We start from the raw sequence: 15,501 nt of genomic DNA, 5'->3' as shown, positions 1-15,501 counted from the left end.
TAGGGCTGCATGATCTTATTCATATGTACAATCTAAAAATGTTTATCTCATACAAGTTGAGAGTATAATGGTAGTTATCAGAGGCCAGGGAGAACAGAGAGAAAGGACAGTTGGGGAGAGTTTGATTCATGGATACTAAGTTAAAGTTATATAGGAAAAAGAAGTATTGATGTGCTATTATACACTTGTCTGACTATATATGATGATAGTGTATTATTTTGTTTTAAAAAATAGAAGATTTTTTAAATGATTCCATCATAAAGAGGTGATGACAGCAGAGATATGTTTACCTGATTTGAACATTACACAATGTATGCATTAATTGAAACATAACATGGTATCCCATAAATGTACAATTTTATATATCAGTTAAATTTTTTTAACTTAAAAATAAAACTTTAGATCATAAGCTACACAGTGCTATTTCAGTCAATGATGGATTGATGATCCATAAAGTAAGTTATATCACTCAGTGACATCATAGCAATCTTAGTTTGTACATGTGAACTCTCTGATGCTCATATGACCACAAATCACCTAATGATGCATTTATCAGAATGTATCTCTGTCTTGGAGCAAAACATGACTATATACAGAAAGCAGTGTTGAGTCCTTATACTACAGTAGAGCTAAGTATGGTAGAGCAGATAAATTATTTCAAACTGATGTGAGAAGTTTGTCCAGAACAATCCACATATCCTGTATCAGGGCAAACAAAAGATATAGACAAAACTTTCCCTATTAAACACTACAAAAATGAAGTAAAGTGATCTGGCAGACATAAGTAGCCATGGAGTAGGGAGAACAGAAAAAAAACTTGCGAGATAGGCAAAGAACATATTATGGAGCAGAATATAAACCTAGAAAAATGAATAGTTTTTCGTGAGTACTTTACACTATAGGCAACTTAATAAGAATACAGACTTGATCACCCCAATCAGAATGGCGATTATCAAGATATACAAGCAACAATAAATGTTGGCGAGCATGTGGGGAAAGAGGTTCACTTATACATTTCTGGTGGGCCTGAAAATTGGTGTAACCACCTGGAAAGCAGTATGGAGATTTCTTAGAAAATTTGGAATGGAACCACCATTTGACCCAGCTATTCCACTCCTTGTTTTATATGCTTAAAATCAGTATACCACAGTGATGCAGTCATTTCAATGTTTATAGCAGCTCAATTCACAATAGCCAAGCTATGGAGCCAAACTAGGTGCCCTAAAACAGATGAATGGATAAAGAAAATGTGGTATATATACCCATTGGAATATTATTCAGTCATAAAGAATGAAATTATGACATTTGCCAGTAAACAGAACTGGAGAATATCATGCTAAGTGAAATAAGCCAGTCCCCCAAAACCAAAAGCAGAATGTTCTTTCTGATATGTATATGCTAACCCATAAGGAAGATTGGAAGTTCATTGGATTAGACAAAGTGGAATGAAGGGAAGGGAAGGAGGATGGTAATAGAAAAGATAGTAGAATGAATCAGACATATCTTTATTATCTTCACATATAAATACATGACAAATGTAATTCCACATCATGTACAACCATAATAATGGGATCCTAATTGGAACAAGTTATACTTATTCTATGTATGTATAATATTTCAAATTATAATCTACTGTCATGTAAAAATAATAATAAATGGTAAAAAAAAGAAAAGAAAAAAGTTTGGAGAGCCCAATTAAACAAAACAATTTCAAAAAAGAATACAGAGTTGATTAAAACAAGAGCTCAAATACAAGATGATAAAAGAAAATAAGAGAAAAAAGAAGACTTAGAGCAAAGAAAAAATATTGAAACCTAAAAAATCAATTCACTCAAGTAATTAAAATTAAAAACAGTAAGAGAAAGGAAAAAGGAGAAGGAAATGAGACAAGGAGGGGGAGAGGAGAAAGAAAGAAAATAGTAAAAAAAACACTGATAGCATGGAGGATCAAGTTTGGTTAATCATGGTTAACTACTTTCATTTCTTTCTTTCTCTCTCTCTCTCTCTCTCCCCATTATTCAGTAAAAAACAAAAAGAATGGGCAGAAATAGACTATAAGGATTTCCAATACTCCTGAGGGGTGAACTTAACTAATAAAACAAGAGAAAAAAAGAGTTCAGAAATATAATTCAGAAAAAATTCCAACAATGAAAGAACCACAAATCAGAAAAAATGATACAGCAAATCCAATCTCATGTACACAAATACACCCATGGGCATACCTATGCACATATACACACATGTATACAAAGGAAGAAAAACAAATTATGCTGGCATTAGACTTCTTCATAGTTATATTCAATGGCATAAGATAATTGAGCAATGTCTACAATATTATGAGAGAAAGAAAATGTGACCCAAGAATATCCAGCTAAGATACCGTTCAAATACAAAGACATTTGGGAAATGTTCTTACCATGAAAGAATGCAATAAATACTGCAAGACCTTGTTGAAGGAACTTCTCAATTATGAAATCCAAACAACCAAGAAATAAAGAATTCAGGAATAGAGAAACCATGATACAATTATCAGCATATAATTCTTTTAAAATTAAACAAATGATTTTAAAAAGCTGATGATTTATGGTTGTATAACAATTTAAATGTTATAAACCCAGATAAAATATAAATGACTTGAGTGACAAACAGGAATAGGGCAAAAGAATTGGAAGGAAATGTAAGAAATCTAATCTCTTCCTCTTTGATAACAGAGAATCTAATGATATTGCTTAATATTGAAACAGGAACATTAAAAAATGATTAAATGACTGCTAACCAAAGATTAGCAGTTCTTCCATTCTAGTGTTTTATTCTGTTAAATTCAAATAAAATTAAATGGAATGATTTGGGGCTGTGGATGTGGCTCAGTGTTAGAGCACTTGCCTGGCATGTATTAGACCCTGGGTTTAATCCCCTGCATTGCAAAAAAAGGGAATGATTTTAATTTATTATATTATGATCCAATATTTTGAAGTTTTTTCAGTCCATTCAGTCATCTCTCTATAGATAGAAGATATCTTAAATGATTTGCACATAATACATAATGTGAAAAGGGGTAAAAAGAATCTCAGTGATTTGTGGCTTTTTCTTTCTCATTTCCTATACTGTTTAATTTTTTAAATAATGATTACATGTTATTTTTATTTATCTTCAGCTTGTTCTTATGAAGTAAGTAAGCCAAAATGTTACTGTTTACATGTGAGTAGTAGAATTAGGATTGATTTTTCCCCTTTACTCTTTCTGTATATTCCAAATATTCCTATAACAAACATCTATTATTTTAGAGGCAGAAGAAATTTAAAAGAATAATAAAAGAATTAAAGGAATGTTGTAGCACTGTCTTAAATAACTACTTGGTTCTCACCTGGGTTCCTGCTGTTGCTCCTGAATGATCTTTCTTCCTGGCCAGATATCACCCATCTGTGTCTGATGAAGGAGGGACTGTCCCACTGTCTCTCTTTTATTTGCTTAAAGATTAAAAAAAAGCATGTCAGGGTGATGTTGATGAGGGCAGGAAAGGGAAACAACCCTCACAACTTCTGCCCCCAAAATGCATGACACTTGAAGAACGGATGGAAGTATAATCTTTTGTATTCCCACAAACCAGTTAAGCCCACGGAGTTAAGATACCACCATTCATAATACACTAGGATCTGTCACTGAGGGTAAGTCCAATAGGGAAATATCCCTAGATAAGCCCAGTACCTGCAGGTTTACGTCGCAGGGACATCCTGATTATCTCACTGCCTGTGCGATAAGCAAAGCGGTTCACTTTCTGGTCATAAAACCAGTCTCCAGTTGCTTTCTTCAGTTCTCTGGGAAGGAATGGAAGAAATACCAAGGTGCCAGGTATGGTTGTGCACATCTGTAATCCAAGTTACATGGCAGGCTGAAGCAGGATTACAAGTTCAAGGCCAGTCAGGGTAAATTAGTGGTACCTTGTCTCAAAATAAAATCTAAAAGGGGCTAAGGATATAGCTCAGTGGTAGAGCACTTGTCTAGCATAGGTTTAGTCCCCAGCACTGGGGAGAAAAAAAGGCAGAATGGCTCTTGTCATTCAACCAACAAAGGCTAAGGAAAAGAATTTAATACCATAGTCAGGACTCTTCTGTCTACTCAGCCATAGGTTAACACTCACATTTCCTTGGCGCACACCTTGCACCTCCAGGTACCATTGCTTTCCTGGATGCGGCAGTCCCGACACACCAGGTGATTACAACTCCAACAAGTATTGGTCTTGGGAGTCAAACGGCCCAGGTTCTCTTGGCACCGGGCACAGGTCCGGTCACTGTAGTGTTGGCTACCCCGCTTGGCCCCTTTCCTTTTGATTTCCAGTAGTTCATTTTTCAGTCGCCTGTCAAGCCCCAAAAGAGAAGCACAAGTGGATTCAGGATCTGTATAGGTTGGATGGAGAAGAGTTGAGGAGCAAAGATGGTAAGACTTTTTGATTCTGTGAAAGCAACAAACTCAGAGCCCAACTTGACCCAATAAGGAGTTGTAAATGGTATGTATAAAATTTCTCTGAAAGTCAAATGAGAAGCAAAAGGGAACACCTAGATATCACTGATTAAAGGAATGGGATTCCATAGTCTTTCTGGGACTCTTACCTAATCCTTTTCTCATCTGCTTTCCGGAGCTCCTCATCCCGCTGTAGAACATTAAGGATCAAATCCCTTTCTACCTCAGATAGAAAAGAGAGGTCTAGTATCTCTGACATGATGGATTCTTTCTCTTGTACTCTTCTTTCTTTAAAGCAACCAATCAAGACCTCCCAGCGTTGCCTGAAATGAAAGAATGACTCATTTCACACAGATGATTTATCCACAATAGGTCCACAGCTCTAGAGCCTTTCGATAGGCTACTTCCCTCTTGAACTCGGTTAAAGAGACAAAAGTATCTGACCCATTTACCATTCCTGTTCTGACTTGAATAATGTCCTAAAAATTAAGAGGTTTTGATTTTTCAAGGAGTTTTTCATAACCGTGGGAAAGGATTGGGTCTTTCAGCATAAGCACCACAGTCTAGATGAGCATAGAGAAGTCAAACTCTCCATCTAACAAATGGATCCTCAATCATTCAATTTTTTTTATTTTAAATTTTCTCAAGTACCAATACTATTAACTGAAATAAACAGGCAGCTGGTCACTGTAGTAGAGGGAAAAAGTACATGAGGACTCCTGCCAGTTTAGGCCAACTTTTCCACTCCTGACCAGCTTCCATGTTCCTGGATTCAGTCAGTTTTTGGCTATGCTTCAAAAAATTACACTACCTACTCTATCTCCCAAAGTTCTTGTTGCACTATCACTACCATTGAAGAATATCTTCCCCATTTCATGAAGATGTATAAAGCACCACTCTGTCAGGAATTATGCAAAGTGCTAGAGATAGAGATATGAATAAGACTCAGCTCCTGCCCTTAAGAAGTTTGCAGAGTAGAGGAGGAGACAGACACACTGGAGCATAGTACAATGTATCAAGTGCCATCAGAGGTATTACAAATTATCTACTATGGGAATTTACAGAAGGAAGTAACTAATTCTATCTTACACAGAGAAGGGAGAGAGAGCTATATACAAGGGAAGGTTTTACAGAAGACATGGATTTTGCTTATCAAACAGAGAACATATTTGTTGGTGGAGGAAAATGATAGGAAAGATAGATTGGGACACAATCATAAAGTTTAAATATTCTTAAAAATGAAGAATTTAAAAATTTATTGTATAAACAATAGAAATCCAATAAATATCTTTGGTTTTGCTTTTTAACATAAGAAAATGATATGATTTAATTCATTTTACAAAGATCACTATCTGTAGTGTGAAAGATTTATTCAAAGAATTAATTGAAGGGCATTTTGGTAGCACCCAGCACATTCTAAAATAGGCAATAAGAATCTACATAAAAAAGTAGTCATACAAATATTATGGAAAGGCCTATTTATAAAAGTGCTACTGCTACATTATTTTTAAGAACAAAAAAGTTCTTTAACAAAGAAATCATTAAACAAAATAATACTTCCTGGGGCTGGGGCGATAGCTCAGTCGGTAGAGTACTTGCCTTGTAAGCACAAAGCTCTGGGTTTGATCCCCAGCACCCCCCCCAAAAAAAAAATAATAATACTTCCATATAATGGAATACTATGCAGCCATTCAAAAAATGTGGTAGATATGTACACACATGGAAAACATGGCCATGAGTGACAAAAAAGTAACTTTAGGACAATACAGAATTATCTCTTTCATAAAATATCTAAACATTTATATATGCAAATAAAAAGATATAGAATTAAAAAACATCATCATTGGTTTTTCTTAGGGAGATTTACAAGGAGACTGTTTTAACCTTTTACTTTATATAGTTCTGATTTTTTAATCTGTGTCTTCCCTTTACATTTGAAAGAATAAAATAATTCAAAGGAAGCAGAGAGATTATTGCAATGGTCTAGGCAAAAGAGAACCTAGGATTAAGAATTGTGCCTCTAATTGGACAAATCATTTTATATCTCTAATCCTTTGGTTTCTCATCTACAAAAGGGTGTACCTCAGAAGGTTGTCAGGAAAATTAAATAATGTCCATTAAAGGGCCAGTAATGCTTGGAATACTTATTTGGAATATAAATGCTTATTGAATTTTCTAAAATTATAAATGCCTGAGCCAGGAAGTTGGATGAAGAAACCAAGAATAGGTTTGAGGAGAAGAACTGATGGAATGGAGTGACTGAGTAGAGTGGATGAAGAAGGTGAAGCCAAAGATGTCTGGCTCACATGTCTAGGTTAAACAACAAGACTGGCTAGTGACAGCCCTCACAGTGATAGGAGATAAAAGAAAATAAACAAGTTTGGAAGGCACTAAGTTTCCTTTTAACCATGTTGTTTGTGCTGCATACAGGATATCCAGGAATTAGGCCCAGGTTGTAGTTGGAGTTACGTGGGCCTTAGGAGGAGAAATTGTTCTGAAAATATAGATTTGGTAATCATGGCAGTCAAAGAGTCCAGAGTAGACAGATTAGGAAAGGGAATGAGAATCATGCTTACCTTCTCTGCTCTCCCCTGAAGCTAGAAAATAAGCCCCTTTCACTTTGTTATTTTTTACTAATTGCCTATAAAACAATAAAGAGTATAAGCAATACGGGAAAGCTACACAGGTTCCTAAAACCTCAATATTTTCTTGACTTGTCAATTTTGCAGTCTTTATTGAATGATAAGAACCAAAACTTCTTTCATAAACCCTTTCTTAAATAGTCTTGAGAAAGTCTCCTTAGTTCTTTACCCCAGGGGAATATATACTCTCCAGGTAAGCAAGGGCTTTTTCAATATTCTCTCACACATCTGGCCCAGCACCTAATGCAATATCTGATAGATAATTTTTCATATGACACCAATATTTTTGATTACCATCACTGTCCCCATCACCCCAACAGTTCCATTTATTCAGCATTTACTAGATTCCAAACAAATACTTTGCATATGAACTAACTAATTTAATTCTTACAACACCAAGAATGAGTGACTATTATTATCCTCACTGGATAAGGATTCAGGGGACATGAGGTTAATTTGTCTAAGAATAAAGTGAACTTGCTGAGATTCTAGCCCAGGTGATCTGATTCTAGAGCTAGTATTCTACTGGCTCTATCCAGGCAGGTTTTAAAAAATATTTAGGTAAAGGCCTCACTTTTGGAGAAGGTTGCAATGCAGGTTAGGACTGAGTGTTTTTATTTTAATTTCTATTTATTTTCTGTGGTGCTAGGGATGGAATCCAGGGCACTGTGCATGCTATAGACTTGTACTCTACCACTGAGCTACACTCAAAGCCCAGGACCCAAGTATTTTTGGGAGAGCTCCTTCTGGTTGAGTCATTGATTTGGGGTTGACTGGGCCACTTTGGGCTTCTTCAGCCTCTGTTTGGGGGTGTTGAGAGTTTTCCTTGCAGATTTACTAGGAGCAGTGAAGAGATTGGCCTCTGGCTTTTTAGGAGTCTGTTTTGGGTCTTTTTTCCCCAGTGCAGATTTTCTTTCTTTCTTTTTCTGTTCCACTTTCGGCTTCTTTACTGGGCCTTTACCTGGGGTCTCAGACTCTGCAGTTTCTGGGGTCTCTGTAGGTGGCAGGGCCTTTCTCTTCTTGGCACGAGGTGTGCTGGGACCAAGACTTTTTTTTTGGAGACTTCTTTTCTGTGGCCTTGACATCTTCTTTAGCCAGAGAACTACCTATTCATACTAGTTGTGGAGTTTCTTGGTCCGATGCATCTGCTGCTTTTAGCTGGGGCTCTACTGGCGTGGTCTTTTTCTTCTGGGACCCAGGCCCTTCACTGGACCACCAGTTTTAGGTGCCACGCCACCTTTACGTAGGGCTGCAGCCTCCCTAGTCCGTCGCCTTAATTTCTTGTTTTTCTTCTTCAACTTCTGTTTTTCACGGATTTCTCTCTCTTTCCCTTTTTTTTTTTTGTTTTTTTTTTTTTTGTTTTTTTTTTTTTTTTTGCCTCCTCTTCCTTCAGTTTGCGGAAGGACACTCTATTGTTCTCACCCTGACAGCTGACAAACGAGGAAAAGATGGGAAGGGAAACTGACTTCTCAGTCTTCACAAAGAGGAGTTTCATGCTGTCCCACTTCTCTGGCAGTTTTTCTGAGAGACTTTTTGTGAAGGCAATCATGTTTTCAATGATGTACTGAATCTGCATCCCAGCGTGTCCGATGCGTAATGTACTGCAAGAGCCACTCTTGGAGATGTTTAAGACAGTTCCACCTACACAGCTGTCGATCACTTTCGATAAATTCTTGGCCAGAAGGTTTACAGGCACTGGAACTTTCTTCCTGTGATAGAAATGCCTCCCTATGTGTGAGGGCAGAAGCTGCCGGATTCTGTCATCAGCAAGGAAGAAGTCAAAACTACCCAGAAGGCGCAGCTTGGCTTCATAGGCTTTATATTCCGTTTTTAAGGCCCTGAAAGGGATAATCCGAGAGATGGTTTTATTTTTTTTTTTATTGTAAACAAATGGGATACATGTTGTTTCTCTGTTTGTACATGGCGTAAAGGCATACCATTTGTGTAATCATAAATTTATATAGGGTAATGTTGTTTGATTCATTCTGTTTTTTTCCCTTCCCCCCACCCCTCCCACCTCTCTTTTCCCTCTATACAATCGAGAGATGGTTTTAATTCCGTGCTTGTTCAAAAGTTTTCTGTAGAAACGTTCCGTCTCTTCAGTTGATTTGCACTCATCCTTAGTAAACAGACTTCCGACAAATCTGATCGAATTCCATGAGGCAAGGACAATCTGATCCTTAGTTCCTTTTCTCGAATTTTCCATAATACCACCATTAAAAATAAATTTTCACTTTCATTCAAAAGCAATCCATTATCATTTTTTCTGGACTTGGAATGTGTCAACAGAGCTTCCAACGCCTTTGTAATTCTTTGTCCAGCTGGTTCCGCGAGGTCTGATCAGTTGGAGTCGCAGTGGAGGTTGCAGTGGAAGCCGAGGCCGCAGGTGGGGTAGAGGACGAGCCCCCCATCGCATCCTCACCTCGTGCGCACTAGCGCGGGGAACCATGGCACTGGTTTCTGGTGCGCATGCGCGAGCGAGCTCTTTCTTTTGTGCACTTCAACTATAAGGCAAATGGGCTTTCTCTGCCACACCAGCAGAGAAATGGGGCCAACTTATCATTGAAATCTCAAAAACTGTGAAACTAAATAAATATTTTCTCTTTATAATTTATCTCAAGTATTTTATTATAGTAATGGAATGTTGACTAACATAACCATCATCCCTCTGCCACAACTGCCCCTGAAATTTCCAAACTAGTATCAATGCCTGCACTGTTTGCCAGCATATCCACGTACTATGCAATTCCTGATCTAAAGTCTCAGCTTTATCCCTGTTGTCAACCACAAATCCAGTTTCTTGTACTTTTTCAGTTTGCTTACCCTTTGGGTTCTATTTTAAGCCTTTGCTTATTTTACATTCCCACTTTCCTTCCCTCTCGACCGATTAGGCATCCTTGTCTCACACTTGAAAAAAAAAATTTTAAGCCCATCAACCATGAATTTGATTAGCTCCCTGCTTTCCCTTCCCCCATCACGTGCCAATCTGTCTCCCTTCAGAAAAGCTTTATCACACCCTAAACCTATCTTCAACCACGGATAGCTGCTATTTCCAAAACTGACCCTGCCTGTATCAGAATCAGTAGTGGGGAAAACAAAACAGAATAAGAAGAAAAAATGCAAGTTAGAGTAAGGAAAACATAGGGTGTAAAAGACAAAGAGAAAACAAGAGGTAAGATGGTGAAAACATTCAAATACGTCAATAAATATAAAATACACATGAGTAAAACCCTTTAAATACAGAGATTAAGAGATTCAATAAAGGCAAAAACACAGCAATGTGTCATTATAAGGGAGATATCTAGAATATAAATTCAAGGAAAGACTGAAAGTTAAAAAAATGGAAAAAGACATACCAAGTAAATGCTAACCAAAAGAAAGTTTAGGTAGCCATATTAAGATCTAAATGTAAAAATTCAAGACAATAAAGAATAAAGGAGAGAGAAGATCACAACATACAGATAATAAGCCTGGATGCACTAATAAAACATCTTCAAATACATAAGGGAAGATTAAATACAACTACAGAGAAATTTAAAAACTGACCATCAAAGTGGTAAGTTAGCATACCTACAAATCATTGCTTCAATTATTAACATTAGAAACAAATTGAAAATTAGTAAATATATAAGCAAGCTGAAAAACAAAATGAGTTTAACTTAATGGCCATGTAAAAATTCTATATCCAATTGGAAAATTATATTATTTCAAGCACATATGGAATATTTACCCCAAGAATTAACCATGTATTCAGTTGTGATGTAAGTCTCAGTTAATCTTTTTTAAATCATTTTCATACAGACCATGATCTTTGACGTCAAGGAAATTAAATAAGAAATCAATAAAAAAATTTTTAATCTCAACACTTTTCAGACATTTAAGAAGATACTTCCAAATAACCTGTAGGTCAAAGCACAAACCATAATGGGTCTAAATATTTCATTAAATCTTAAAAATGAAACTTGCCTTTTGCCTCACCCCCACCATTCCCTATACTATGGGACAAAATATTCTCTAGAAATTCTAAAAGGGAAATGTAGAATAAAAATAATGCTTTCATGTACAATGAATTAAGTGATTTTTTGTGATAAATGGTGCATCACATTTTGAAAACTCAAACTCAGAAAAATAATGTAGGTACAAATATAGGTATATATAATAAGAAAACCAGACAGATGTGAAGTTAGAGGAGTTAATGACCATAAAGATACTATGAATTTACAGATACTAGGGTTTAAGAGAGAAACCAAAGCTCAAGAAAACTTGTTAAGGCCCTTTATTTTCATTCAGTCACAGGTACATAGTCAAAAGGGCAATGATTACCTACTGGGAAGGCCACACAACTCAGATAACATGAGTGTCAGAACCTGAGCTTTGATGGACAATTTGTTCCATGTTAGTCCTGCAGCGTCAAGACTCAGATGAAATATCTTAATATAACATCCTTGTGGGACCCATGCTCCCCCTACCCCCCAAAAAAGATATTTTAGAAAAGGTAGCTTGTTATTATGTACATTTATTGCTAAAAATCAGGTTGCTATTTTAATGAAAATACAAAAGCAAGGGGGAAACTAAACTTTACCATCAAAATCAGAGACTAACATATTTCTCTCAATTACTGATAGTACAAGCAGTTAAAACTTACTAAACATGTAAGCAAGTTAAACAACACAATAAGTTTGATTTAATATATATATATATATAATTGTACATATCTAAACCTATAACCTAATCTTATAGATTAAGAATGATGAATAAACATTAATACTAACATTCTTACAACTGGTTTTCAAGAAGGGAAGGAAAGAGTTATCTCAAATTATCTGAGATTCTAAAGACCAGTTTTAAAAATGTAAAAGGAAGCATGGAATAATGAAAATGGTGCTGTAAAACAGACTTGAGTTCAAATTCTAGCTCTGCTATTTGTCACCCATACAATCTTGGGCAAGAAACTACAATAGGCAAGCACAAGGCCCTGGGTTCGATCCCCAGCACCGCAAAAAAAAAAAAAAAAAAAAAAAAAAAAAAAGTTGCCAAAAGTATTCAATTCCATATAAGAATAGTACATAGATTAAATATTGTTGGTTTTCCAAAATTGAAAACTTAAGTGAATTAGGAAAACACCAAGTAATAACTCTGCATGGGGCAGCAAATATACATTTAACTCTGTTACATTTGTTGGAAACACTAATCCCCCTACTTTCCCAAACATTCAGGCTATGTATAAATGTAAAATGATAATACTCAAGTTCAAAATAAAATTTCTACCACAGGTGATTTCCTCGAAGGCAAGGCCTGTATCTGGATCTTATACCTCCAGGGGCTTAGCATAGTGCTTGATACACCATATGAGTTGAATGAATATTTAGTGAATGTTTTCACTCAGAAACCTATTTGTATCTATGTGTTTAAATTTAAACCCACAGAAACTGAAAAGCAGTATTAGAGCTGAGAGGAAAAACATATTTTTTTTTGTTTTGAGACAGTATGTGTGTTGTATTAGAGCTGAGTAGAAAAAAAAATTTTTTTTGTCCTGAGACAGTATATGTGTTGTGGTTAAAATCTTGGACTATGGAGTCAGAATGTCTGAATTTGAATCCCAACTTCACCACTTACTAGCTATGTGACCTTAGGAAAGTCACTAAACCTTTTGGTGACTCAATTTCTTCATTGGTTAAAAAAAAGATAATTGTATCTACTCATTTTGGCTTGTATTATACAGATTAAATGAGTTTTTAAAATATTTTAAGTGTTTAAAAATGCAAACACAGAGAATGCTCAGTGTTAGCTAATTTATTTGAGGAGCTAGAGATCAAACCCAGATCCATGTTCAAGCTACGCAAGTGCTCTATCACTGAGCTATATTTCAGCCCATATTTTGTCACTTTATATATGTGAATTCATGCTTGCAGACTTAACTAGGTCTTAGAAAATAACATTCATTTCCTTTTAGATGATACAGATAAATTGTGAGTTAAACTGTGTCTGGACATCATTTAAAATTTCAGTCTTTGTTTTTAGATTCACTATGTTGTATTTATATATGTATATAGGAAACATGTCAGATTTCAGGCCTTTTTGAATGAGGAATTATGCTGAAAATCTTATAGGTAAAAGAATAATTTCTGAAAAATTAACCCATGCTCATGGTCTAAAAAGTTGAATGGGCATTAAATTATTCCTCTAAATTTACAAACTATAATTATATGGCAGTTTTACATAAAACTCTAATGGATTATCACTCATATTCTACCCAAGTGATATGATAAAAGTATTTTGTTGTTTGGACTAAGGATGACAATTTTGGTAACATTTATACCTAAATGAACATGAAAAGTAAACCAGACTCTTTCAAAGGATTTTAGTTTAACCAAGAAGCCCTAAACTGAACTGCTATTGTTAAGTGATAATACATATTACACAGAAAGTGATTTGTGATTCATTTATACTGCTGCATGCCAGCTTTGTATACATTTTAACATATTTAGAACTGATTTAGCTATGTCAAACAAGATATGTGATGGCGTCTACATTTTTAAAAGATGATACTTGAAATTGGGCTACAAATTATAATTGGTCACAATAATTGGGGATTACAAAATGTCATTTGACATTTGTGAAAGATGAAATAACAAAGAACGAATTACTACCCTGCCTGAAACAACAACAAATGGACAAAATACATAAAACAATGGGTTTCAAGACATTGAACATCAGTCAATGCAGGACTGTGGTCTCTGAGAGATGGGAAACAAATGAGTTGAACCTTTTGATTTTCCCAATTTGCTGTCTTAAGAGAGTTTTCAGGAACCAAGAAGCCTGGGAGAAGTTGGAGAACTCTCCAAGTTGAGAAAACAGCACTGAGAGTCTGAGAAAATCCAAATAGCTAGAATTCATAAGATATAGTATTGCTAGAACTGCATAGAGAAAGATATTTAGAGACCTACACTTAGTCTCCCTGACATATTCAGCAAAGGACTGATCAATGCATGGGATACCTGTGAGGAAACTACTCTAGGTTAGGAAAAGAATCAGCTGAAAGGATTCAAAATCACCATACCTGTTGCTTACACAGGGTCAGGAACAGTGCCTATTCTCACCAAACTGGAAAACCTCATGATTTACAGCATACCGACGAGAGTACTTGGAGTCTCACCTCAGTTAGGGGAAATAATTAGTCCTAGACTGCACTGCTCTGGTCCTGCCTACCAAATCTAAATGGAAAAACCTGAAAGGATCAATCTGTACATCCCAGAACAGAACTCAAGAATATTTACAGTAATATAAAAATATGTAGAACCCAACAAGTTAAACTCTCAATAGCTGGTACCAAATAATATTTAGCAGGCATGCAAAAAAGGAGAAAAATAGAATCTGTAATGAGGAGAAAAATCAATTAAGATGACCAAATGACATAAATGTTAGAATTAACCAGGTCGTTAAAGTAGCTATTATAACCACATTTTATATTCAAAAAGTTGAGGAGAGACATGGAAAAGATTTTTAAAAACAGACTCAAATCAACCTAGAGATAAAAACTATAACATCTCAGATGAAAAATGCACTGGATGCAGTTAACAACAGATTAAATATTACAGTGAACTTGCAGACACAGAAACTATCCAAAATGAAACATAGAAAGAAAAAATTTTTAAAAAAACACAATTAATGAGCTATGGGACAACTTCAAGCTACCTAATGTACATGCAATTGTAGTCATCGAAGGAAGTTGAGGCACTGAAAAAAATATTTAAAGAAATAATTACCTGAATTTGATGAGCACTGTAAAGTCTCAGATCCAAGAAGCTCAATGAACTTTAAACACAAGAAATAAAGAAAACCATGCCACATGATCAAACTGTTTAAAACCAGAAATAATGAGAAAACTCTTAAAGCAGTCAGGGTAGGAGAAGTGGGACACTACATAAAGATGCACAAAGATAATGATGAAAACAAATCTATCATTGGAAACAACTTAAGTATGACAACAATGGAAGAGTACCTCTAAGATATAAAGGGAAAAAAATCTCATAAATCTAAAATTCTACACCCAACAAAATATCATTCAACAATAGAGGAGAACAAAAAGGTTTTTCATACATGCTAAAGTTGAAAGAATTAATCATCAGACCTGCTCTATGAAAAATGTTAAAGGAAGTCCATCAAGCAGAAGGAAAAGAATACAAAAAAGGAATGAAGAATATGTGTAATGGTAATTATGTGAGTATAAATACTTGTATTATTTAAATTTAATTTTAAAATATAATTGATTGCACATTTACTGAAGAACAAAGAGCCCATTCAACAAACGGTGCTGGGAAAAATGGAAAGCCACATGTAACAAAATTAAATTAAACCTTTATCTCTCACCCTGCACAAAACTCAACTCACAGTGGATCAA

The 15,501-nt window shown here is 35.4% G+C and overlaps 1 protein-coding gene and 1 pseudogene across 5 annotated transcripts in view; both read right to left on the bottom strand.

Annotated features, from left to right (window-relative positions):
• The window catches only part of SYTL4 (synaptotagmin like 4), a 66,467-nt gene that overhangs the window by 25,921 nt on the left and 25,045 nt on the right, over positions 1-15,501 (bottom strand). For all 4 annotated transcript variants that reach the window (XM_079124061.1, XM_079124058.1, XM_079124060.1 and 1 more), the window contains exons 2-5: positions 4,608-4,781; positions 4,139-4,354; positions 3,706-3,815; positions 3,365-3,467 (exon numbers count right to left, since the gene is read on the bottom strand). In XM_079124061.1, coding sequence (XP_078980187.1) covers positions 3,365-3,467; positions 3,706-3,815; positions 4,139-4,354; positions 4,608-4,717 — 539 coding nt within the window. In that variant the 5' untranslated portion in view covers positions 4,718-4,781. The remainder of the gene's footprint in view (positions 1-3,364; positions 3,468-3,705; positions 3,816-4,138; positions 4,355-4,607; positions 4,782-15,501) is intronic.
• LOC306651815 (ribosomal L1 domain-containing protein 1-like) lies at positions 7,645-9,546 on the bottom strand (annotated as a pseudogene). The gene is made up of 2 exons: positions 9,137-9,546; positions 7,645-8,950 (listed from the first exon to the last, which is right to left on the bottom strand). The product of its transcript is annotated as a ribosomal L1 domain-containing protein 1-like (transcript).

Source organism: Sciurus vulgaris (genome assembly GCF_902686455.1).
Source record: "Sciurus vulgaris genome assembly, chromosome: X".
In the NCBI taxonomy this organism is placed as follows: Eukaryota; Metazoa; Chordata; class Mammalia; order Rodentia; family Sciuridae; genus Sciurus; species Sciurus vulgaris.
This window is presented reverse-complemented; position numbering and strand designations above follow the sequence as displayed.